The following is a 26,409-nucleotide window of genomic DNA, read 5'->3' on the forward strand; positions in this document are numbered from 1 at the left end:
GTTAATGAATGCACAAGCATATCGGACGCATATTTGATTAAAAATCTATATATTTTTTACATTTAATGATTTGTTCATTAACTGCAGTGGAGCATAATCTTTAGGTGCTTTTGCACTACTCCACCTAAGCATCTGCATTTTATTGATTTAGCTGATTTTTTTAATCTCTGAAACTAGTTGATCCTATTGCTGATGCTATTGGGTTTAGTCCCAGTGTTTTGAATTTTATTTATTTATTTATATTTTAATTTATTTATATTGATGCTGAAATTCACGTGTGCAGCTGTAGTAAATGCAGTATATATCAGTGTGATGAGTCTTTTCTTTTTCATGTAGTTTTGCATTTTGTAACGATTCACTGTACTAATTAAAATGTAGCAGATGCCTTTTATTACCATTGTCTGTTGAATTGTGCCACCAGTTGACACCCAAAGCGTGTGCAGTCATTGCTTTAGTTATCATATTCTTGTTTTCAATGCTTTCTGACAGTTTGGCTGTCAAACGTGTGTAGATAAATACAGGCAGAAAAAAAATCTGTTGTGGCATAGATGCATAGTTAGTGTGTGTGTATGTGTGTGAGTGTAAGTAAGCTTTGGCAGCCAAGAGGTTTGAGAATATGCAAATTACAGCATGTTGCTGCACATTCAAATAGCACTTTCTGCATCCAGAGCAGTTATTTGTTTGTTTATATATTTATTTTAATTCGCTGTGACAGCCGCAGTGTCTCCAACCATTAGTTCACAAATCAATGTGAAAATCGGAGAAATGAGCAGGAAGTCCTTGTAATATCAACAGCTTTTCATTTTCAGAAATTTATTTGTTTGACACGATTTTTTTTGTTTTGTTTTGGGAACGATTTTTGATCTCCAAGCTTAGCACATCACTGCTGCTGCTTTTTTTTTTTTTTTTTTTTTTTTTTTTTTTCTCTTTTCTCTTTTTGAATAATTTTGTCTCAGTAAGGGTTTTTTTCTTGCTAGACAAACAAAACTGGACATACTCTATATAGTAACTCGAAGTTCCTCTTTCACCTTTTAGAGAAGGAGCAAAGGCCGTGGTAGTAGGGCTCAAAGCTTAAGTGATTCTTCCTCTCACTCTTTGGATAAACACCATGACAAGGAGAAGAAGGTAAGGCAGCTTCCACATCTACCTTCCTTCGTGCCATGTGTGAGTGATATGCCCTTCTTTTGCACATTCAGCCTATGAGGTAAACAGCAATTAAAACAATAACAAGAAAGATAATTAACTCAAAAATATGCTTTGCCCTGATTAGGCTTATGTAAATAACCTGAACCTCGGTCACTTTGCTCGGCGAACACTGCCCTTGCTTTTCAGCTGTAAAAAACCCTAAGACGAATAGAATTCATCATGCAAGTGATTAGTGCCTTGGCATTGCAAGGAATGGTCATTATAAGATTGCTTTATACGGGGGAAATAATCACTTGTGCTTGTTAGTTATGTCGAATGCGTTTAATCAGTATTTACAGGTAGTGTGGTCATTAGTTCTGGCAGTTTTCTACATGATCCTTTTAACCCAGCCATACGGAATAGAACATGGAACATTATCCACCCCGATTTACCCTCCGACTTCAGACCTAATTAAATTAAGCGTATGTAACTTCATTTATTAATACTCATTTGTTTAGCGCTAATAAATGCAAATTGCCTTCTTCTACTTACATGTGAAGCTAAGATTACAGCTGTACCACCGGTCCTCATAGTCTGAAACGTGCGGAAGAGCATATCATGCCTATCCAACGTCATTCGTCTTTGACCACATTCTGCCTGTCCCTAGCATCCATCATTTAGCCCCATATTTGAAACCATTTGACTCCGAAATGTCACTGAAGTTTTTAATTCCTTCCTGGTTTTTTATAGTCATGGCAAACTATTCACTGATGGTCCTTTTTTTTTTAGCTCCGACATGGGTAAAGGCATACCCACGTTTTAAAACGGAGTCAACTGTGGGATAAACCCAAATAAACAAAGTCGTTGGTCAGCAGCCAGCAACTCGCCTGGTTTACTGATTTAATGAAAGATTGATTAGGAAAACTAGGTGTTCGATGGGATCTGGAAATTCTGGGCTTTCTCCAGGAGAGCTCTGGAAATGATGAAGCTGACACATTTGTATGCACAACAATCAGATGGATTGTTTATTTGTCTTTAGTCTAAAGGTAGTAGGACTTTGGAACATTATGCGCTTGTGTATACGTGTGTACAAAATGAGCATATATATATATTTTACATTTTGCTTTTGTTTTTATTTTCAAATAAGGATGTAGTGGACATGGTAATATAACAAGTGTAGATTTTTTTTATGAGAAAATAATTAAAATGAGTATCTTTTTAAAAAAATAATTTGGGGGTGTAGTGTCAAACATTAATATAAATCATGCTCCTCATTATATTTGTGGTGTTTATTTTTATTTTATTTTATTTATTTTTTATTGTTATTTATTTATTTATTTTTTGCTGTGGACAAATGCAAGAAAGTCTTCATTTGCCAGGATGCAATTAGGTTTGGTAATGTCAGCTTAGGTAATGTATCAGTTTAAATGGTTTTACTGTGGATATAAACTTACAAAACACACGACTTTGGCACAGGAGGTGTGGTGTTCTAGAGAATTGTATTACTGAAGTATAAACATTTTAAATTATTTGATTTTGTGTATTTTTTGTGCATTTTCTCTGGATGTAAACACACAAGAAGTGTCCAACAAAAATCGGTGAGACCTGGGACTGTACATCAAATGCAGAGTTTACTCTGCTAAGAATTTACTGTGGATGTAAACACACAAAACTGGCATTTGAGATGATTAAGGTGGAGTAGAGAATTCCTTATCAGTTTGGTAAGAGTTTACAGGAGCGGTAAACACCGAACTGGAGGAGCGGCCCACGTCACGCAGGTCAAAGAGGGATTAATTGTCAGATGGTGTTTATGAACTTTTGTTTATTTTAATAACCAAATTTATTCTAATATTTGACCCCATTTCCATTGAGACGGTGTAGAGTGGAGCGGTGAGGCGGGTGGGAGCCGTGTTCTTAAAACTGCTCGTCGTGGAGTACTCTGCACTCTGCCCTGGCTATTGTTACCACGCCTGATTTGCATTAGCAAAGGGGGCCCATCCCCCCTTCTCCACATTCCGGGGTCAAAGGTCGTGGGGCTCAGATGTATACCTAGCTAATTCCAAACCCCGGGGCCAAACAACAATAGAGACTAAAAGCTTCTCAATTTGCAGGCAGTTCAGATGTGCTACGAGAGGCGGCCCAGAGTGGCATCTGGGAATAAAATGTGGCCCCCCGTCCAACACTCACCCACCCACATATTTACAATTCTGATCATTTTTCAGCTTATTTGTGGCTCGTTTGGTTTGTGATTTTTCTCTGTTGTGGATGAAGGTGTGTGTGTGTGTGTGTGTGTGTGTGTGTGTGTGTGTGTGTGTGTGTGTGTGTGTGTGTGTGTCCCACAATTTTTTGGGTAGAATTTGAATACTTTGCCTTAGGCTATAGGAAGAATGGTGTCTGTTCGTCTTAAAATTGTTTGAATTTTAGCAGTCTGCTATAAGCGCTGATAAATGATGGTAATTATGTTTGCCCCGAGTGTTCACAACCTTTGCAGCCCCCCTGAGCTAAATATCCATCTTTGCACTTGGGGGACATATTGTTTAGTTGGGTAAAGTCTCAGATGCCGCACCTAGAAAAACAGTGTTTGAAGAAGCAACATGTATCTGATGCAGATGTACCTAAATGCCAATCAAGTAAAATGACTTAATCAGTTTAATCATGTATACAGAGAAATCTTCATTAAGATCTGTTCCCAAAGGGTTGCTATGATGCCAAAATTTAGATTTTTAGAATTTTAATGCTAATTGGTGTAGAATCATAATGCTTGATCCCAAACAGTACAATAGTCATTTTGTTGAGTAACAAACCAGGTTGGTTGTTAATTGGTTAAAAAAATAAGTAAACTATTGTTGTTTGTTCTCAACACAGAAAAGGTATACATTACTCCAGGACACATGATTTCTTCTACAGTTATTAAACTGTAAATGTATAAGCTTTGTTTATTGAACATATTCAGGTTTTTAAAATTAATTAGCATTACAGTGCACGTTAAAAATACAGAGTCAGTTTGGTTGTTAGCTAATTTTAATAAAGCTCTGGAAAATTATCAAAAGTTAGGAATGTTGGCCAAATTGATACTGAAATAGTTTGTCCTCCACATCGATTCTGTGCATTAATTCTACACCGTAAGCGACCGTGACTACTGAAAAGGGTTCTTCTTTGGACCCCTTTTTGGTGCTGTGTCAGTCATGTTTTTTAAGGTTCTACAGAACCATCTGCTAAAGGCTTTCCTTGAAGGTCCCTTTGAGCTGTTTTGGTTCTATACAGGACTATTGCCCTTACCAAAGACCCCCACCTCCCCTCCCATTTATTTTCTTCAAAACTGAGTAGATCTGGTGTTAGATGTGGAGATAACCTGTCAAACCGTGTATGTTTTCACCCAATAAATTTAATTTTTGAAGTCCTTCCTCTGGGCAAGTATAGATACAAAAATAAATACAAATTCTTCCCATTGAAATCAAAGACGGAGTCGATGTTTATAGGTATTAGAAATAGGATGCAATACGAAGAAAAGGCTAGATGGAATTTTTAAAAGGGGCAAAAAACAATGAATCTGATCCTGTAACAACGATTCTATCCTCAGTCAGCACACACTTGTTCCGTGTGGGTGATCTGATGTAGGCTTATCTGATTGTGTGTGTGTGTGTCTGTGTGTGTGTCTGTGTGTGTGTCTGTGTGTGTGTCTGTGTGTGTGTCTGTGTGTGTGTCTGTGTGTGTGTCTGTGTGTGTGTCTGTGTGTGTGTGTGTGTACATGAATACATACATACATACTGTTTTGCTCTAGTTTTTGCAGTTCTATTTAGACATTATCTGATTATAGGCAATACGTTTTATCATTGCTACAGTAAGTGAATAATTTATCACAACATTGCCAACGCTTAAACACTGACCATGTATCATTAATAAGAGAGTTTAATTAATTCATTTAAATTTGAAATAGATCTAAAAAAGTAAACAATGAAGAATCATAATGTTTGTGTAAATCATGTATTGTGAAAATATCTCCAGGGGTTTGGGTATGTTTGGCCATGCCAAGTAGTGCCTCTAGTTCTGTGTATGTAAGTATTTCTTTAAAAAGAATGGCATTTGTAATCCTATATGGTGGGAAGTTGTAATTGACCGTGAGGAAATGGAAGCTCATTATAATTTTTATCCAATGGGAATGGGCCTGAGGGCTTCTGGAATTGTTACTGCCACTTGCGCAGGAGAGTAGTGTAAACTGTTATCGCCTTCCCAGCTCCTCTCGAATAATTGACAGTTCTAACAGGCAGAAGGAATGAACGAGGGAGGGGGAGGAAAGGAAAAAGGAAAGAAAGGATGGCCGCTTGCATGTCGCTCCTATGGGGGACGTGTAAATATGCTTTCAGAGTCTTTCAGGATCACTGCATATTTTCACAGCTCTTCATTTGGGCTCGGAAAGCGGGGAGGTTGGAGGTGTGCCGCCGGAGCAGAAGGTGTAAATTTGTTCGCGCTCCCTCTTCTCGGGTGAAAATGGAGCTATATGGTGCGCGTCACCAACCTGGGGTGTAAATTGATCTGCTTGAGACTCTGTTTAGGATTCGCCATCGAGCGAACCTTCCATATCTTGACGTTATTTGTTTCACTCATGATTAAAGGAGCCATATTCTGCATCCCCCCTGTTTCTCTTTAGGGGTGCTTTGATGTTTGTGTACCAAAAACATGACCATTTTCCAGCCTCTCTATTGCTTAGAATTATGTTACTGTGCCTTTAAAGAGTGATTTATGTAAATGGTGTCTGTTCTGATTGGCTGCCCCGTATTGAGTCTCATTGAAAAAGCAGTTTGGTTTGAAACGCTTCTCATCACTTCAGCCTGAATGAGTGGAGCTGATCTACTGCATGCTGCATTGGTGGATGTGTGTATGATTGTATGGCATTTAGAAATTTTAAGCTGGCTGTTTGGTTTTCAGAGATGGACTGTATGGGCTGAGGGTGAATGGTACATTCTGAAGCTTTAACACATTCTTTAACAGTTTACATTCTTCTTTAAACTCGACCCCCCTGGAAAGTTCAGTTTTCAGTGATATGTGCCCTTTAAAAAGGGAATCTCTCTATGTGGCATTGCTGCGCAGGTGAGGTGATGTCACTGTCTGGCTTGAATTTACGCAGTATTGACGTGTTCAGGCTGAAGCACAACTGTGACTTCTTTCTTTTCGCCTCTTGTGGCCCAGTGTCATGTGTTTTTCACAAAGCGCAGTGCATTGAAGATCTGTCCCTTGTCATCTGTACCGTTTTGTTTTTCGCGCATATATTGCTGCTTTTTTACCACATTCCATTAATGAGTCTTCCTACTTTTTTTTTTTTTCTTTCTTTTCTGTCACCTGCAGAAACACAAAGAACGAGACCGCCACAAACCGAAGCACAAAAAGACTTTGGAGCTGTCTCCTTCGCTGGTTCCAGCACTGATGGTTTCCTCAGAGAAGGTGAGTTCACTCTGAAGTGTTTTTTTCTTGCTGTTTATCGCAATGCTTTGTAAAGCGCGTGAATAGATAAAAGAAGCTGATCTTAAGACATTATACCACACACATTGACATTGTGTGTGTTTGTGTGTATGTAAATATCACCATTGCAACTAAACCAATCCATCTCTGAATTGGCAGCTTTATAGCAAAAGGATACCTTTTTCATAATTAATAAAATATCATTTTATGTGGGTTTGTACAGCAAAAGCAGTCAGCTGTCATTTTAACATGAACCTTTCTCAGCCTCTCTTAGCCCCCTTAAGATGGGCTGTTTTTGTTACTGTGCCTTTAATACCAAACCCTTGGTTCTGATTGGCTGCCTTTTACTGGGCCTAGTTCAAAAGGCGATCAGAGCAGAAAGTCTTTTTAATACTTTAGTGTAAGTGGGCTGCCGTGGCCTGAACAGACCATATATCATTTATGTAAATGCATTGGTTTTTGTGATTTTTGTTGGACACTTCTTGTGTGTCACAAGAAGCTGCTGGCTCGTATCTGCATGGGTCTATGCATGTCACTGCTGCTACATGACTGGTTATTAGATATTTTTATTAGGTGTTCCTAATAAATTGCTCTGAGTGTATATTACAACATTGCTGTCATACAAAAACTTGTATCTCCACTTGATTTTCTAAATCTTACTTTTTGACCGTACTGATCTCATGATGAATAGACCACTTCTGTTGAAAATATTTCATAGTGGAATGTTTCATAGTGGTCACTGGATAGTAAGCCCAAAAGAGAGCGAAACATGCGTAAACATTGATGTTTCATAAACAGACATGACTTCAACTGGAACTCTGGGAACAAAAAATTAAGAAAAACTAGCTCTTTAAAAAGGAATAACTGAATGAAAAGGTTTATGTTTATATGAACTTTAAAACCTGTTGCAGGTGCATTGACTCAGCTCTGACCTGTAAATGCAAGGTGCATTCCATCCAAAAATCCAGAATTTTTTTTTTTCTTCTAAAATACTCTTTAATGTTTTTCATGTACAATATTATTCATTCTTTTCTGTTGTGAGATCTTCATGCCTTTTTCTTTTTTCGTTCAGAGCTATAACAGCAGCAGTGGTGGCAGCGTCTCCTCCATCTCCTCTTCTCAGAAGCGGATGGATGACAGCGGAGGCCGGTTTACCAACGCTAACTTCCAGGAAGTGCCCTCTCACTCCAGTGGGAGCTCAAAAGACGCCGGCTCCACCGACAGCAAGAGCTCGGAGGGCAAGAGCAAAAAGTCCAGCAGCCACAGCTCTAACTCTAGCTCTGGCTCCAGGGGTCGCAAATCCAACCCGGGCAAACCTCACGGCCCTGTGGTTACCATTGCGACCTCCTCCACTGTCCCATCTTCTACCAGCCCCTTTCAGCAAGGTGCGTCTTCTGTGAGCTTTTCTTCTGCACAGATGTAAAAATATTTGTATAATTTTTTATGATGAAAATGATTGATCCCACGGTTAAAAGTTTTTTTTTTTTTTTTTTTACCATGGTAGAATCACTGATGTCCTTAAGTGGGTGGCAACATGTAATGATAATATAATGTATAATAGTAAATTATTTGTTAATATTAATTTTTATTTTGTTACAGCCATGCAGAAACCTTGTGTCTCCAAAAATGACATATGACACTTTGTCAGATGACATAATTTATTTAGACTTTTAACATGGCCCAGCCAGTCAGATTTTAGACCCAAAAGGGCCATGTCTTGGAGTGATTTTACAAAAATGGCAACAAAAAAAATACCAGTTGTTAGTAAATGGTGATTAATAATCATGGTTCTTCCGCTAGCTCTTAAGTGTAGTTTAAGTGAGCTGTGGTTGCCCAGCAATATAACACTGAAAAATTATTCTATGACTGGCACAATGGCTTAAATACCTTGCTGCTTTAATGCCTATTCCGGCTGATGTGTGCAGGTAGAAGTGTAAATATTCACTATTTGTATTTTGCTGTTTTTAAATATTGCATTATGTATATATTTCTGAATGTTTCTGTATTTTATGCTCACTGAGCGTAAAGGGCAGAAAGTGTGTGTGTGTGTGTGTGTGTGTGTGTGTGTGTGTGTGTGTGTGTGTGTGTGTGTGTGTGTAAAAAGAGAGAGAGACAGTTAAGCGAGTGTGTTGTGACCCTGCTGGATGGAGTGCAGAGAAGTAAGCAGAGTGTGTGAGATAAGGCCGTTGTCTGGCTGACTTCTGTAATCGGGAGCAGTGAGGGGACTATGAGATGACTATGCTGCGGGGGGCGTCTTCACGTGGGTGTGGGTGCGTTGGCGGGCTCACGTCTGCTCTGCTCACTACTGGAAATGAGGACATGGAAACCAAGGTCATGTTTGGAAATTTCAGGCCAGTCATTAACATACTGAAGCACAAAGCGCCAGAGACTAATTGTCTGCTTAATTTGAAATGTCATCTTAATTCTAAAATAAACTTCTTTTCTGTGTTTTAGTTGAGACACATAGTAATTCATAACGTAGGAATGTGAGAAGGGCAGTTCTTAACTTTCAGTGAAAGTTTATTTAAGGAGATAAATGTATCAATATTGTGCGTAGTCTACTGCAGTACCACAGGATCCTGGTGTTGCAAAGCTCTTAGAAATGACGACAATATTTCACTGTTGGAACGGGCTAAGTATAACTTTTTATTTATTAAATAGTTTATGGCCATAGCATTGGCAATATTCTTTCAATAGTTTGAAAACAAGCAAGACAATTCCAGGTGGCTTAGTTATTAGTGTTAAATTCAAAATAAATAAATGTAAATATCTTTGTAAATTAAAAACATTACTTTTCAGTCTATTTTTGTTGTTTGGCCAATTATGATTATAGGCTGATAAACTGTGCATTCATTTCTTGATTTTTTTTTTCAAATATATTTTCTCACAGTTTTCAGAGGCTCATACGTTCTATTGCTCAGTAGGTGTTTTGAATCGTTTAACACCTGGGTTATTTTATTTATTGTTAATAATTGTATTATTTTAATAATTGAGTTGTTCAATTTCTTACAAAAATGATAAGCAAAAATCCTAGAACTAATCCTTTTTTTTTTACTAGCAGAATCAGTATTGTAAAGGTTTTTCTGTGTCAAAGAAATGACTATTTACTTTGTGTGTGTGTGTGTTCATTAAAATATTAAATTATAATTATAATACATTTTAATAGTAATAATGTATAGTAGTAATAATAGTAGTGATAAACTGCATTAGCTTTGCTCGTATGCAATTTTCCTTACATTTTCTTTGTGCTTGTACGGTGTGCTTGTTAAATGTAATCAGAAAGGGTGTAACTTTACTGACTGAGGTAGAATCGTGTGTTAATGCAATACCTGGCCTCCTCGGTCACCTCTCCTGCTGCGGGCCCAGATAATGGTTTGTGTTGAGGTGTAAAAACTGCTGGATTAAGGCTCTTGAGGCCTGTGCTTAAGTAGCTTCAGTGTAGCACTGGTCCCTCTTGGCCATTGTCCAGTTGATCGCTCCAGCTGCTGTGCATTACTGTCTGTGCAACGACAAGTGGCTTGATGACGCCTGTCTTCACCCTATCAAATTACTTTCTCTTCCTTAATTTATAATGGGATATTACTATATATCAGCTTTTGTTCTCAAATAGGGGTGCTTTCCAAACTGCACAAAATTACTTTTCACCCTAATCAGAATGTTTTCCAGTGATTTATGTTTGACAAGTGAAGTCCCAGAAATGTTCATTTTTCTTTTTAACAAAGGAACAAACTGTTTTAAATTAAGAGTGCAATAATTTGGTGATCTTAAAAATGCAGTTTATTGTAGTGTACAGTGAATTGGCATTATAAACTTTATTGTATTGCTGATGCACCCTTCAGTCACCCCACTGCCATTCATTAAAACAGGACACTGGATAATCCAATAAGAGAGAAGTAGGCGAGGATGGGTGAAGCTTACACAATGCACAGGCCCCTATGTTTTTTTTTTTGTTTTGTTTTGTTTTTTTTTTTGGTTATTTCGCTGGAGTCTGTTTTTAATGAACCAATCTGTCTAGTATATATGTAGTACTCTGTCAAATGAAGATATTCTTATTAAACAAGTCATGAAATTTAAATCCACAGAATCTGTGAATAAAATTCGCACTGAAAATGTGTAGCACTGGTCAAATGACATGTTGAGGCTAAGTCAGGATTTTTTGCAGACACATTTCACCTTTTAATACAGTTACTGTTTTTGTTTTGACATACTTGAAAATAACTTAATGAACATAAGTTTATATACACAAAGATACTAGATAGATTTTTTGGTGCAATGCCATAGATGAACCATGTTTATAATAGAGATGTATAATGGTGAAGAACCTTTTGCAGGTCTAAACAACCTTTAGTTGATTCATAGGTTCTTGAATATTTTAAAGCTTTTTCTTCAATCACACATCTCCATTACAGAAAGTGGTTCTTCTATGGAATTGTGTTTGTGATGCTGGTTGAGTCGTAGTTGTCAGTGTGAAAATCAGCTTCTCCTCTGTTTTTCTCTCAGGTATTCTGTTGGGAAGTGGAAGCATCAAGACTGCTTCCAGCAGCTCGGTAGTTCAGCCCACCTCAGACTTTCTCAGCTTCTCTGACTCCAGCCTGAGGGGCGGAGACTCCTACACCACGCCTGCTTTCGGCCGCTGCCTCCTGAAGGGCAGTTCTGAGGGCGGAGCTTCGGAGGGCATGGTGGCTCTAAACACTTTCGGCTCCCTTATGTCCCTCCCCCAGAGCTCTGGCTCAGGAAAACATTACGAAAACTCGCACCCTGGGCCTGAATTAGGTGGCCTGGCCTCAGCTGGGTACAAACGGCCCCAGCCTTCGTCTTCATCTTCGTCAGCGGCATCGTCTTCCTCCACCGCAGAGGACGGCGTGAAGAAGAAGAAGAGGGGCAACTGGAGGAATCGTTACGGGCCATGCTTTACCACCCAAGAGAGTAAAACTCCAGAAGCACCTGAGCATGGAGCCTCACTGCCCTCCTCCACCTCGCCCTCACCATCGTCTTCCTCCATGGCAGGCCGTCCTAGCACGGTCAGCAGCAGCAGCACCAGCAGTGTTGGAAACGTGGCTGCAGGAACCAACAGCCTCGCCATTCAGAAGTCTCCGTCTCTGCTCAGGAATGGGAGCTTACAGAGCATGACTGTTAGCTCTCCACCTGCTGGAGCAGGTAATTAAATGAATGAGAAGAAAGTAGAGTATGCTAACACAAACATACACACGCACAAGCATTTTTTAAATAATGCAGCCTTTTTGTCCTCCTAACCTGTTAATTATTCATTTTAAACAATTTGAGTCATTTGCCTTTTACGCAGACCACTACATTTCATTGAAAAATGAAATTCTTTATATATAAAAAGTTTTATTTATTCCACAATTCATGAATATTCAAGTTTTGTTAACAAATCCGTTCAAAAGCTTAATTGAGGTGAAGGAGGGGCAGTGGTGTCTCAGCGGTAAGAACGCAGAGCTATCGATAACAGGGTTGTGGGTTTGATTCCCGGGCTCGACAAGCTGCCACTGTTGGGCCCTTGAGCAAGGCCCTTTACCCTCTCTGCTCCCCGGGCGCTGGAGTTGGCTGCCCACCGCTCTGGGTGTGTGTGTACTCACTGCCCCTAGTTCACGTGTGTGTGTGTGTGTGTGTGTGTGTGTGTGTGTGTGTGTGTGTGTGTGTGTGTGTGTGTGTGTGTGTTTCACTACCACAGATGGGTTAAATGCGGAGGACACACATACATGCACCTTTACCTTTAATTCTGGATAGTATTATTATATTAGAAATTAATGATTTTTTTTAATAAATGACAATTTATTCATATTTATATATTTAATATTTATATACATTAAATGTTTACTATCTAAATATATAAATATTAATTATAAGCATTTAATTAAAAATCTCTCTCTCTCTCTCTCTCTATATATATATATATATATATATATATATATATATATATATATATAAATATATATATATTTAATATTAGTATAAATTATAATTAGTAACAATTTTTTTTTTTTTTTAGAATAGTTCAAAACTCTGATCATTCTGCTACTGTTTTGAAACCTTTTAGATACTGATTATTTGAAAGCTAAAGTTTAAAAGGATGATCTGATAAATTTAATAGATTTATCTACAACTAAACGCATGGGAAAATCTGGTCAGTCTTGCACTCATTAGCTTACATAAGAAAATAATTGTTCTTTAAAATGATTCATCATGGTTTTGAGATTATTCTGAGATTATCATGCAGTTTTTCATTCGATACTAAAATGTAGAAATTAGAATGAAATTCACCTGGATCAGCTTTACAGAGAAATTGAACATTTATTCATTATACTGCTGTGCAGTGAAGAGAGATGTTTAATACAGTAGTCTAGCATAACCAATACGTTCTTTCTGCAGTTCATTAAACAAATATTAGGTTGAAATATTGATATTTTAGATGTATGTGCCTTGCTGTTTTTTTAAGACAGTTCAGTGCCAATTCTGATATCTATGATTATTAAAATTAGAAAGTTTGTAGTTTTCTTGGAATGATCAGCGTGAGTCATTTAATGTCTGCGGATATTTATAGATGCTATTGTTTGCTATTGTTAGTTAACTGTTATTGGGGTGTGAAAACTATCAAAAAATATATATATATATAAATATAAAAAAATATATATATAAAAAAAAATATTTTTTTTTTAAGCCACTTTGTCATCATTGTTCTGGAAACGATCAGCATAAATTGCTGTATGTTGATATTTCTAGAAAGAGGCCACATTTGTTGTTGTGTTGCATTGGGAGGTGGAGGGGTGTTTCTGGAACTCATTAGGGCTAAAGTGGATGGAGGTGCTCCATAAAGCGTGCCCTTATGTTTACCTGATTGAGAGGTGGCATGGGCCTGCTGAATCTCCATAGAGATGCACATTAACCTGTTGAGCCCGAAGGAGGCTTGCGGGGAAAGGAGCCCATAACAGGCAATTAGTTCAAATGTTATTTGTTCGTTCCTGTCTGGCCCCTTGGCTCAAGAACCTGAGTGAGCCGGCCAAGTTCACTTAGCTGCTTAAGATGGTGTTTAGAAATGCCCTGACCCCTACTGGCCTCCTTCACCGCTCAGCTGGAACGAGGGCGACTCTCGAGTGTGCTGCCCGCTGCCTGGCTCTCTAATGCGCATACACACAGTGGAGATGGCACAGTACCGCTTTCTTTTCTAATACCAATGCTGAAATCTTGAGTATGAACTTGTACGATTCTGAGGTGTTTATTTTTTCACTTTAGAAATGCTTTTATATAAGATATATTAATTTTAAAAATCTGATTTAATAGGTTTTAATTTTATATCTCTTGTATAATGATACATTCATAGTTTAAACACTTGATTTCTCTTTATTGTGCCCATGTAGCGTCAGTAGTAGCCAAAATGCAGGGTCCTATATTAGTACTGTGTATTGGATGGGTACCATCCCTGCTACACTCACGTTCTCTATACCTAGTGTTCATAAGTACCATCATACACTAGCACCCCCCCCCCCCCCCCCCCCACACACACACACACACACACACACATCCTCACCCCCAGCACACACTTACATTTAAGAGCCCTCTCTCTCCTTTGCTGTTGCTTGGCAACCAGGCTAATGTTTCAGAGTTCCCCTCAGATGTGAATGAGAGTCTTCCTTGCTGCCCTGCTCTCCGTCCCCTCCACCACTTGGCCAACTGGGCCTTTTTCTGTTTGTTTGGGGGCCACATGCTCCCTCCTTTCCGGCCCCTCACCTGTTGCTGGCCTTTGGCTGGACTGTAAATATTTAGCCAGGGCTAATGGAGGGTACTCTGCCTCATCTATCTCATCTTGGCCTCCCAGAACAGTGAACAGCCCTTTTTTCCCCTTCTCCCCCCTTTTTTTTTTTTTTTTTTTGACGCATGACGGTTTTATCAGGCAGAACAGCAGGGACCATTATTAAAAGCAAACATTCATCTCATTGGGGCTGTGGCATAAGACTTTGTGGTGTGCTGTTTGGAGTTGAGGCGGGAGGGGGGGTTTGGGGGAGAGATTTACTGCTGGTATAACAGCGATTGTCTGATATATGAGGAGAACCCGGTGGGGGTGGGTGGGCTGTTATGAAGTGAGGTCTGATATACTGGATTGATATATGCTCCGATACTGACATTATTAGATGGATATAAAACCATACAGACTAGACTGATTTCCATTCAATACTGTTTCTTAGCTGTGGTTGTTAAATAAAAAAAAAATCTTCAAATCTCCAAATAAACCCATGGTGTGTCAACATCTCTCTTATGGTAAATAAGCCTCTATATAATTTCCAAAAAACAGCCCCAAAATTCCATTCTGTTTCTTAACAGCACTAAGTCCAAGGTGTCTCTTTTTTTTTTTTTTTTTTAAATGAAAATGGTCAGCGCATAAGTAATGAGGATAGGCACATATGCTTCAGAAATGAATCTAATACGACACAGTTGATCAAGATAAAGATGCGAATGAAATGAACATAGTCATGTTGCCCTACTGTTACAAACCCCTGAACTATGACTAGGGGACACTGTGACATGTGGACTATGTGACAGCTGATGGACTAAGTGACAGGCAGTGCTGTATAAGAGGAGGAAACAGACGGCCGCTGTACCAATACTCTCCAATTTACTCTCCCAGTGTTCAATGCAAAACGTGGGATGGCACACTTGCGCAATAATACCCAAGAGGGAATGCTGCACTGCAAGATATTGGCACAGGTGTGCTGCAACCGCAGGCCTGAGGCGAAAAGCTGAGATCAGCACATTGTTGCCAAAATTCACAGTAAAGCACATCCTTGAGTGTATAATTGCAATGATGGCACTGTTCTGATATTTATTCGATTTTCTGACCGTGAAGACACAAGCTGATCAACAGTTCCATAGTGCTCGTTGTCCGTTTTTTGGCCAGTGTACACCTGTATTAATGAGATGCTCGTCTTCATGTAGTGTTTTTGTTGAAGTGGTACATCAATATCCAACAACTAGCTCTTTGCAGCTGGGGGGGGGGGAGAAAGCTTTGTATGTGCTGGGAGCATTTTGCATGTGTTGTTGCTGCCTACTTGTTTCGCTTATTGATTAGACACGATATTTCAGTCCAAGGACAATAAGGCTACATGAAGTTCATCAAAACTGTTAGCTATTAGTTGCATTGCTGTAAATGCAATCTAGGAGGAAAGAGGATACAATGGTGGGATGTGGACTTTTTAACTGAGCGAGTGTAAGTGTCTTGATGTTTAAACAAACCAAGTATTGTGGATCATATCATAAACATTCCTTCTACAATGACCACTGCAGCAAGGCCCCCACCTCTCCCAAACAATTTCCCTCCCTCACCTGCAGTAGCATTCAAGTCAAACTATATCCGCTGCTCTGTGGAGTCATATAAACACACTTGGTGAGGAACAATGTGTGCATTTACTTCTATAATTGCACCCATGGACCACAACCTACTCTGTTCTGTCATTACATTAGATGGCTCATAATGGTCGTGCTTTTCGGACATGGGGCAGTTTTGTGCACTGGCTTGGCATTTAGCATGCTAATGGCACATGTGGAAGGCAAGAACAGAACCAAATACAACGCGTTCCAACCAGTAAATGCGGCTTTTCCAGAAAGCACTGTGCTCACAACTACACACACAGTTACCTAATTCTGAACAAGACTTACTAAAAGCAGTAAAAGCCTTTGCCCTGCGTTAGTGTGTGTTTCCGTACACAGCCAGTGTAAACTTTTCAACATTAGTATACAAGATTGCAGGTGTGTGGGCATCTTTGTACGAATGACATGTAGTAAACATATTTTCTGATGATTTATCTGAAAAATAACAAAAATAACAATGTGCCATAATCTTTGAACGTGACTGTGCGGAAGTCTGTTCTCTGTATGTGACTTATTTACAGTTATTAACAGTCTGAGGTGTCCAGACTGTTGCATACAGTAGCAATCTGTTTTGTAGAACAATCCATTTCCTGTTGCCAAAAATCAGCAGTGCCAAATAAGATATTTGGGATGTGACAGTATTATCATGAAAAATGAGCAATCAGCACAGTAAACAGAGTCAATAACAGTAAACTTCTAGGTGGATAAAACATTTAGTCCTGCATTAGCAAAACGGGGAGGCATTTTAAATCTTGAGTTACTTGATTTAAAATCCAAAAACAAAACATTTTATTTGAGTTGATGCATTTTTCATTTTATATTAAATTTAATGTGAGCAGTGGTAATTTAAATATAAGAAAGTAGACACAACGTTCAATTAGATATTTAATATATTGGGGACATGCAAACACAAGACACTTTCTTAATAGAATTTATTTTTAGAATCATTCCAGATGCTGCTTCAGATGTTTCTGATTATATAAAATATGTGTAGTTCTATATTAACATTTTATTTTTATGATTGAAAACATTGATTCCAAACTTTTTGAATGGTACTGTACATCACAATGTGCTTATCAAGGATATGTCATAAGTTCAGAACACTGAGCAGCTGCATAAAAAGGCATATTTAAACCAGATACAGAGAGCCTGTGAACAACCAGTATGTAGAAACGGACTGGTTACAAGTAACTGGTTGGTTGATTGGCTGAGATGTCATTGGTTGACCGCTTCTCACACTCTAATATATATATATATAATATTAATATTACTGGGGCACTTTGTCCCTTCCAACTTGCTTGCAAACCTTTAGTAAAACTAGAATGTGATGCATGTGGTATCAAGGTGGTATTTCTGCCACATCCATGGTTGAGTTCGGCCCAATAGGTTTGAGAGTAAGTTGTGAGGTTTCTTATCAGGTCCTTAGCTTCATCATTAACCTCTCTCTGAACCTGCATGGATTTTCTGCAGTGGGGGGATGGCAGCTTTCCTCGAACTGCTGCTTAATCTAATTTGAAATTTCCCCTCTCTCCCCTGATTTGATAAGAGGGGTTTTGTAGGAGATCTTAAGGCCCAATCGATCGGACAGTTCGATCCTCATCAGATAGGGGAAAGCTGTGTGTCCTTGCTTTGTTTGTCCACCTGTGTCTTGTAAACTCTAATCAAATGCTCCTTTGTTTGACCTTTTTTTGAAATGTTAGTTATTAACCAGCTTTCCAGATTAACGTGATTATTTAAAGATTAATTGAATGCTTTGTGGTCTTTGATAGTCTCCAATTTATGAAATGTCATTTTTTGAAGCTTGTAATACACTATTGTATCCTGCAAGTGGGCCATTGTCCTTACTTTGCTCAGTCAAAAAACTAGGGTCAAAGGATACAAATGCCCCAATAAAATGATCAATGGATGTTAAATAATCTTATTTAATTACATCTCCATTATATTATGTAATATCGCCCGTTTTATTTCACTGTAATATCACTTAAATCACTATGTGGAGTTCTGGTACAGGTCAGATGGGTTGTATATTTTGCAGAGATGGCTTATCGGGTCTCAGCAGAGGAATGCATCTTGTCTGTAACAAATCTTTCTATAAGCAGTTCGCACACTGTGATGTGATGCTAGCTGTGCTTCATCCTCTGGAGTGGCAGCGCGTGAGTAGTTTGAGCAGGATGGTCTACTTTGAGATGGCCATCTTAAATGAAGAGCTATAATTAAAAACAGCTCGTTTTAAAGCGCCCTAGATGTTGAAGGAAAAAAAATGACCCTGTTTGTGTACAAGATGTCTCTGAAATGTAGTCAGTAGTAAAAGTTCCGTCTGTGACTCTCCAGTCTATAACATTCATTGCCTCACGTTTTTAAAGGGGATGGAGCGCCAACAAGATAAGCTAATATTTTACATAGGCTGTATCGAGATGGTTGGTGCTTGATGCTGTAAATGGGTTCACGTGGTACCTCTCTGCTTAACAATGTGGCCTTGTTCCTGTAGTGAATGTTCGCTGCTGCGAGCCATTCATGCTTTTGTGGGCCAAAGGGGGCCTCTCGCTCCTCCAAGGGTCAGCTTGGGCCATCACCAGGGCTTATATTAGATAGGGGGTTGTGGAGGGGAGAAAAAAAAAATCAATAAAACAGCAGCAACAGCAGAGTGTGTATATGTGTGTATATGTGTGTATATGTGTGTATATGTGTGTATATGTGTGTGTGATTGCCTATCACATGAATGTAAATAGCCCGTCCCCAGTCCCTCCGCCTAAAGAGCTCACAGTGAGTCATCAGATTCTAAACACTGCTTTCTGGGTCAGCGGCAGGCCGTGTTTTTTTGTGTGTGTGTGTACATTGAGATCTGCTTTGTGTCCTGCATGTATCTGCTGTAATGAGAGGCACTGGATGGTCCAGCCACTCAGAATCCACAAAGTTCAACACAGGGACTGAGAGAGGGAGATGGTAGGAGAGTGGTGGTAATTCTAAATGGCTCTAAATTCCCAGATACTTTGGTACGCAGTGTATTGTCGTATATTACTTTACTGCTAACATGGGCAGTGTGACAGTATTTTATTATGACAGTACCATATTTCAATATTGCCTAGCATTACTGAATATTACATATTTATTAAATATAGTACTACAGTGTCTTTAAATATCACCGCGTCGGATAAAGTTGGAGTTGGCAAAACATTTTTCCCCATAACATGCAAAGCTGAGAACTTTCTTTACTGCTGTTTTTTATGAGCATGTACATTGTTACATTTTAAATTCTACTGTTTTCAGTCCTCAGTCCATGTGGCTCTGATTTATATGCACTTAGATATATCTTCTATTTAAACTACAGCAGTTTAGCCCCGCTCATCCATGTTAAAGTGATGAGGGGTGTTTACTTTTTTTGACTACTTTTTTTTTAGGAGGCACAACGCTGTGTCCTAAAGTAACGGTCTATTAATTCTGCTTTAAAAAAGAAAAAGTTCACTGATGCAGATAAAAAATAAAATTTTACCATAAGCTTCAACAATTTGGTGGACTTTGGAAGATGGACTTTATTCTTGTAGCATGGTGAAACCTAGGTTTACAGTGGGGAAAGGTGTGAGTGGTGTGAAGAGCTGCAGAATATGGACAGTGTAGTGATTTATATTACTGCATACTGCAGTTGGAATGTTATTTGCTACTCATTAAAAACGCACATAGGTGGATCAGTAATGTTGCCCAGTTTAAAGCTAGCTGCATCATTTTCTCCAGAATTTATTCTCCTTGAATTACATAGTCTTGTTTCATTAAAACAACCACAGAATGTCGCATGGTGCTGTGATTGGTCAGGATGCTCATAGCGCAATTGGAAAAACACTGTTTGGCTATAGTGCTTATTTGCATATTTGTGTTTTAGGCTGATATTAAAAATAAATCTGCATAATCACTTGCGCTTTTGCTATCTAAGATCCCAGACTGAGCACCCCCCCCCCCCCCCCCACTGTGTCTCAGATCCAGTACTGTATTGAAACGAGGGTGTGTGTAACAGTGTTTAAAAAAGCATTATCTTGCTTTCTATGTTGCAGCTACATATCCCAGCAGCAGTGATGTAGCCGGCCCCTTGCCCAGTGCCGTGCTGGGGGGCAGTTTGTCTGTGTCCAGCTCAGAACTGCCCACTCAGCAGTCTGCGGTCACCTCAATGCCCAGCCTGACATCCCTGCCCCCTCCAGCCCCCTTCACCAGCACTGCCTCCACACTCGTGAGTATTTTAACACACACACACACACACACACACACACACACACACTAGTTCAGTTTTTACATTTCATGCTAAATTAATCAGCAGTAATGGTGTGAAATCATATAGAATATATTTGTTGTAGTAACATGAATGAATTCAATGGTGAGAGATGCAATACTTCTTACCCACTCACAGTCCTGAGTACATATATGGCAGATTAATGAAAGACATTTAAAAACATTTTTTGAAAATTAACTAAAAAGAAAGAGAGAACAATTAGATGCCCAGACAGCTGGTCTGCTGATTGCAGAAAAAAACACCCACAGACAGTGTCCTATATTAAACTCAATGTTTCTTGTCAACAGAAAAGATTTTGAAGAGCTGATTTTAAAGTAATAACTGAAGCAAACATGATCATGCTTGAAAACTAATAAGCATCAGTTTAGCATGGCATTGTCATACATTGGTGTATGTTGTTGGCAATACAGCTTCAGACACGTGTGTTCGTGACTGAGCCCTCTCTTTAAAGATAGTTGTGAGAGACTGGTATTGTACGCTTCAATTCAGTAATTAGAAATAATTAAAAAACACAATTGTGTCCAGTAAAGGTCAGTGTTTCTTATTTTATTTATTTTTATAAAGGTAACATTTCACTTTTATTTATTTATTTATTTATTTTAAATGCTCTTTTTTTAACATAGCTTAAAATTACGATCTGAAGCTAGAGGAGAGGCAGGCCTGTCTGTGAGCTTGTGTATACCAGTTCGAGTTTGACAGTGTCTGATAGGGTAGACTTGATACTGTGGATAATTGAGAATTGGCGTTTCAAATGGTCAAAATCGATGTATTGATAAACTGATATTTGTGACGATGCTAAAATATGGGATCGCCTTGGAAATCAGTTAACCCAGAACAATTGTTTAAAGAACAATTGATTATCTATTGTGGTGAGCACAAAACAGGGGCTTCAGTGCAGTAGAACTGTGACCTTTGGTGAAAGCTGACGGAGGCCTGGTCAGCATGATGGGGGATGGGGGAGCCTGCTTTTCTTGATCAAGTTTCACTCAAGATTCAGATTGTGCTCTAAAGAGAAAAGGCACGTCCGTTACCTCTTGTTGTACCTTATAGAAGCACACACATATTGTTTGGTGTTACTGTTACAAAAAAGTGTGTGTGTGTGTGTGTGTGTATATATATATTAAACCAGAACAAAAAAACAAAAACAAAAAAACCTAAACAAATTAAAATATCATTACATCATCATAAAAATACTAAAAAAGGAAAACGCCAAAAATCCTTCATTTTTAAATTGGTAATTGTCTTGAAGGAAAAAAGCAATACTCTAGGAAGGGCTGTGATATTTTATTTTTTTAAATTAATATATTCTTGGTGTTTGATTTGAGTCCAAAATTATCCAATTATGTAAAATTCTACTTATTATCTGAGTGAAATCTGTACAAATTCTTGCAGCAGATAACAGTAGGAGCCCCTTAATGGCGCACACACAGCAGTTGTCTTTGCAGAGCAAGGGTGTGAAGTCCGCCTGGAGTTATTTTAGCCATTTCTGATCCTTTTCATCTTAGCTTTACATTTTTTCCCCTTACCTTCTCTGTATTTAGGTGTGCATTTCTGTCTATCTGTTGTGGTGTATCGATCTGGCATGAACTACATACATACTAACAGACCAAGGACAACGAGTTCTCCTTAGCTGAGTAACACCGTGAGAAGATCGGTTTATCGTTTCAAGGCTCATTTTTCAGTGCAGGCAGACACCGTTTTGAGTAATTCAGGGTGTTTATGACTAGGCTGTTTATATAAATGCGCTCGGTCAGTGGGTGAGCGGTGACATAAGTGAAGCTGTGTTTGCATTACGCAGCCGGAGCAAAGCTGAGCGCCAGCAGTGGGGCCAAATAAAATCCATGACGTGTGCTCTGGCCGTGAGAACAGAGCTGAGTGATGAGCAGCTCTGGAAGGCCAAACAGTGCACAAAGAATTTAGAAAATGTTATGAAGAATAACACCTTTTTTTCATTTTTTTTGAGTTTTGTACATATAATTATACACACATTTTTAGCAGATTTCATAGCCGATAATTGATATTTTTAGAATGTTGTTTTCATTTTGTGCTGATATTCTGCAAATTTTGTTCTCTTTGACATGCTGTGATATTATTTTATTTAAAATTCCTTATTCAACCCTAACTGCACTTAATTATAGGCTGTACAAACTGAACATCAAATAATTAACTACACACACACTGTACACCACTTGAAAATATTACAGCTTAGAATTTCTGGTAAAGAGAAACTGCCATACTTCTGCTCTGCCGTAAAATAGTCAGGTTTGTCAAAAAGAAGTGTCACTTTCGCAGTGTTTTGGTTTCCGACCAGATGAGCCAGGTGTTAACAGTGCTGATGCGGTCTGTGCAGGACAAAGGTATTTATTTATATTTAAATATTTTATTGATGATAAATAAACATATAAATAAATGATACATTAATACTACTACTACTACTAATAATAATAATAATATTTTAGTAGTAGTAGTATTTTTATTTTTAATAATGAGTAATACACAATAATAGTTATGGATCATAATCATGTTAAGCTTTGACTGAACTTGGTTTATAGTAATATAGTTTACTTTAAATTGAAAAGGCACATTATAATGTAGTATTTATTATTATTATTATTATTATTTATTTTTTGTAAGTTTAAACAGCGTTGTTGGGTATGTCAGTGCATTATTTTATGAATCATGTTAAAATGATGGTTTATGTTGTATGTAGAATTTTTAAGTTACACACAGTTACACAACATACCGTTAAATGCAACAGTTTGGGCAAAAATGACATTATGGTATTGTGGTATTCCAAACATTTTATACACAATTATTTATTAATTTAATTAAACAAATTCGAGGGTGCAGTACAAAATGTGTGCAAAGCTTCATATTATTTCCCCCCACATTTGTTCAGTTCAGTAAACAAATGAAAATGTTTTGAAATGTACAGAAAAATAGCATATTTATTATTGTCTCCCGTTTAGCAGATTTGTCCTTTTAAGCAACCAGTGTTATAGTAAGAAAGACTGTTATAAGAATGGTGGTAAACCTTTTTCCCCCTACTTTGTGAAGTCCAGATGCTGTAAGCGTTGTTCGTTTTTGCAGTTTTTATTACAAAATTCACTTTTTAGCATAACGTCAGCTGGATTGTTTCAGATGGGCCATGTGCTTCTCCCCTCCCCCCCCCCTCCTTCTCTTCGAAGCAGCACCAGCTCATCTGCTCTCTGATCCCCAGCATCTTTGTCTTGACCCGAGAGCCGTCTCCTGGCAACGAGTTTTTTGTTTGTGCGGCCGCTGCCCTCACAGTAGGGAAGGTGGCCCAGCATTAGGAGATGAAGTAGAGGCTACTGATGGCCTTCATGCTGAAGGGCCCTCAGGGGTCCGACTCTTCTAGACATACACTCAAGAGTGTCTTCCTATTAGTATCCCACCGTATGCACAAGCCTCTGTATGTATGTGAATACAGCATAATGCCACTTTGTTAGCTTGGGCAGTCAGGTAGCGTGTGGTTATCAGCACATGCTTTATTTATTTATTTCTGAACTTTTTGTTTGTGTGTAAATAAGTTTTGGAATATGCTGTGCTCTGATCAGTCCATGTAGTTTATGCATGGAAACTGTGCTGCATAAAAATAGCTTGTTTTGAATGCATTGAGTTGAATGCATTAATTTGACATATACAGACCAGCCAATCGGAACGGCGCTAATTTATGTCAGCCAGTTTTAAAGGAACAGCAACAAAACCAACTTATTCAGAGAGGTCATGAAAGAGTGGATTAGTGCTGGGTTTGTATGTAAACCTGCACAAATGTCATTTAAAACAAAAGTTATGCATAATTGACTTAAAAGAAGTGATTAGAATTAAAAAGTAGAAAAGTAAAATTAGAATCCGTTCATGCTTTTCAAAATCAGTGTATCTGAAGGTGGTGCATTTTTATATACCTAGCTTTATCCTGCTGACGAAGCTTTACACTACAGACCCTCACGCTTTCGCACTCTCCTCCTCTGTCGACGGCTGAATGGTTGAGGATTGAAAAACGCGACGTGTTTAGTGCTTGAAGGAGCGCAATGTTGACCCCCCACCCCCCACCCCCAGCACACGCCTCGGCCTCCCACAATGGCCTGGCAAAGGCTGAGCCTCAAACAATCCGGCTGGCCGGCTCGGCCCCGCGTAGGCTTTGAGCGCGACTCTCTGACGCAATGGGAGCTGACAGGCTGGACAGAGGGGCCTGCACTGGGAGACGAGGGGCTCTGTTCACACTCCGTTTCATCCCCACGGTCGCCCCTTCGCTTGGTGCTCTCGCTGAAAGAAAAGCTGGAGGGGCGGGGCAGGTTAGCTCCAGGTTTTATTAAAAGCTGAAATAGAACGAAAAACAGGAGAGAAAATCACAAAACCTGCACTCGCTTGGTGAACGATAGGAGCATTTTTGAAAAGGTTCAGTGAAGAACCAGGCAACAGGTTTTCAGTCCTGAAGAAACACTCAAATGTTTACGTGTTTTTTTTTTTTTTTTTTTTTATTACATTTTTTTTTTTGCCCCATAGTTGTATACATAACTAGTGTATTTTTATAGACCTCCTGGAGAATAGTTTTAATTAACCACCATTTCATTCTTGCGTTTTCTATATATATTTTTTGTCCTTTTTTGTTTTTGTGTAGAAGAGCAGAATAATGGTCAGATAAAGTGAAAGGATGGAGAGTGATGGCGATTGTGGTTATATAGGTGACTACTTTGTTTAGCTGACATGCTTTTGCCCATTTAGGATGCAGCGGGATATTATTGAGAATCCATATTCAGAGTTCAGAAATAAAGTGTGTGTGTGTGTGTGTAAGAGAGTGTGTGTTTTAAAAGCAGAACTCTCTTCGATTATGTAATGGTAAAATAAACACTGCAATACAGAACAGCCAGTCAGAACAGAGGCACAGTAACAAAAATGGCAAAATAGAGGTAAAAATGGACATTTTGACACACGCACATTTTTAAAGAAGAAAAATCTAGTACAAAAGAGTAGGACATAATCCCTTACAGAAAAAAACCCCACCAAAAACAACATCCAGTAACAGTCTGACTGTTTCTGGTGCTGAATGCATTTAGGACAGTGTATTCAGCGCTCAGCCACCGCTGCTCGACTCGCAGTAATTCAAAACATTCCGAGGCAGGGGTGTGGTTTGTTCAGTGGTGATGGGTCCTTAATGGTACTTGGTTTTTGGGCTGCGTTGTTTGTTTTTTCTCCCTGTAGTGAATGCTGAGCCACAGTGCTTAAGAATCACACAAAGCTGAACTAAGTGAAGCTTCAGTTTTTCTTCCTCTTCCCTGCACCGCCTTTGTCTTTCTCCTGCTGTGTCACGGCCCACTCCCTAGAGACGCTAACGTCGCTACAGACCTGCAGGGTTACAGAGAGAAAGGGATAAGAACCTGAGCAGCCCATGAAGATGTATAGTTCAGTATGAAATATTTTGAAAATGTTCTCAGAGGTAGAGTGGTCTGGCAGGTGATCAGGTAAACAGGCCACACTGCGCTTAGCTAAGGTAAAAGATCACAGTGTGAAGACAAATGTTAGAGATCTGTACATTCATGTGCTTTTAGTCCGTTTCTACATTTTAGGTAAGTTTATGTATCGGCAAAAGACAGATATCTATATCAGCAGTAAAATATTTAGTACATCCCTAATAATCCACATCTGAGATTTTCTTGAAAATGAATCTCTGCTTAGTAATTTTACAATAAAATGTGCAAAACCAGAAAAGAGAGCTGGTTTTGGTTGCTTTTTTGGGAGAAGATGAAAACCACAACAGCCCAAATAAATCGCCCCCTAGGTAGTGCGTAGTAACTGCATCTTTGCTGCAGCAGGTTATGCAACAAATTCAGATGCCAGTGGGTTCCCATCATAATCTACTGGGCTTTCTTCTTTGGCCAAAGTCCCAGATGCTGGCCTGGAGAGCATAAGAATAAAGGCTCAATGTTTGAGTCATGTAAGAAAGAGGTGAAGATGGCAATCACCTTAAAGCGCTCTGGAATATATAATATCTGGAAACGGTGCACTTTCTTCGTATTAGGTATTGGGTTTAACGCCCAGAAGTTGAAAGCTATCTGTCGCATACATAATTATACACAGTATGGCTAGCAGCGGAATTGATAATTTGATGATAATATACAGTAGAATATATAAGATAACAAGCAAAGAAG

General features: G+C 38.8%; 1 protein-coding gene across 2 annotated transcripts in view; it reads left to right on the forward strand.

Annotated features, from left to right (window-relative positions):
- Positions 1-26,409, forward strand: part of mllt10 (MLLT10 histone lysine methyltransferase DOT1L cofactor) — a 64,465-nt gene that overhangs the window by 18,857 nt on the left and 19,199 nt on the right. For both annotated transcript variants that reach the window (XM_072688816.1, XM_072688817.1), the window contains exons 7-10: positions 6,469-6,564; positions 7,655-7,967; positions 11,083-11,739; positions 20,007-20,179. In XM_072688816.1, the coding sequence (XP_072544917.1) occupies positions 6,469-6,564; positions 7,655-7,967; positions 11,083-11,739; positions 20,007-20,179 (1,239 nt within the window). The remainder of the gene's footprint in view (positions 1-6,468; positions 6,565-7,654; positions 7,968-11,082; positions 11,740-20,006; positions 20,180-26,409) is intronic.

The sequence above is a fragment of the Salminus brasiliensis genome, chromosome 1 (assembly GCF_030463535.1).
Source record: "Salminus brasiliensis chromosome 1, fSalBra1.hap2, whole genome shotgun sequence".
In the NCBI taxonomy this organism is placed as follows: Eukaryota; Metazoa; Chordata; class Actinopteri; order Characiformes; family Bryconidae; genus Salminus; species Salminus brasiliensis.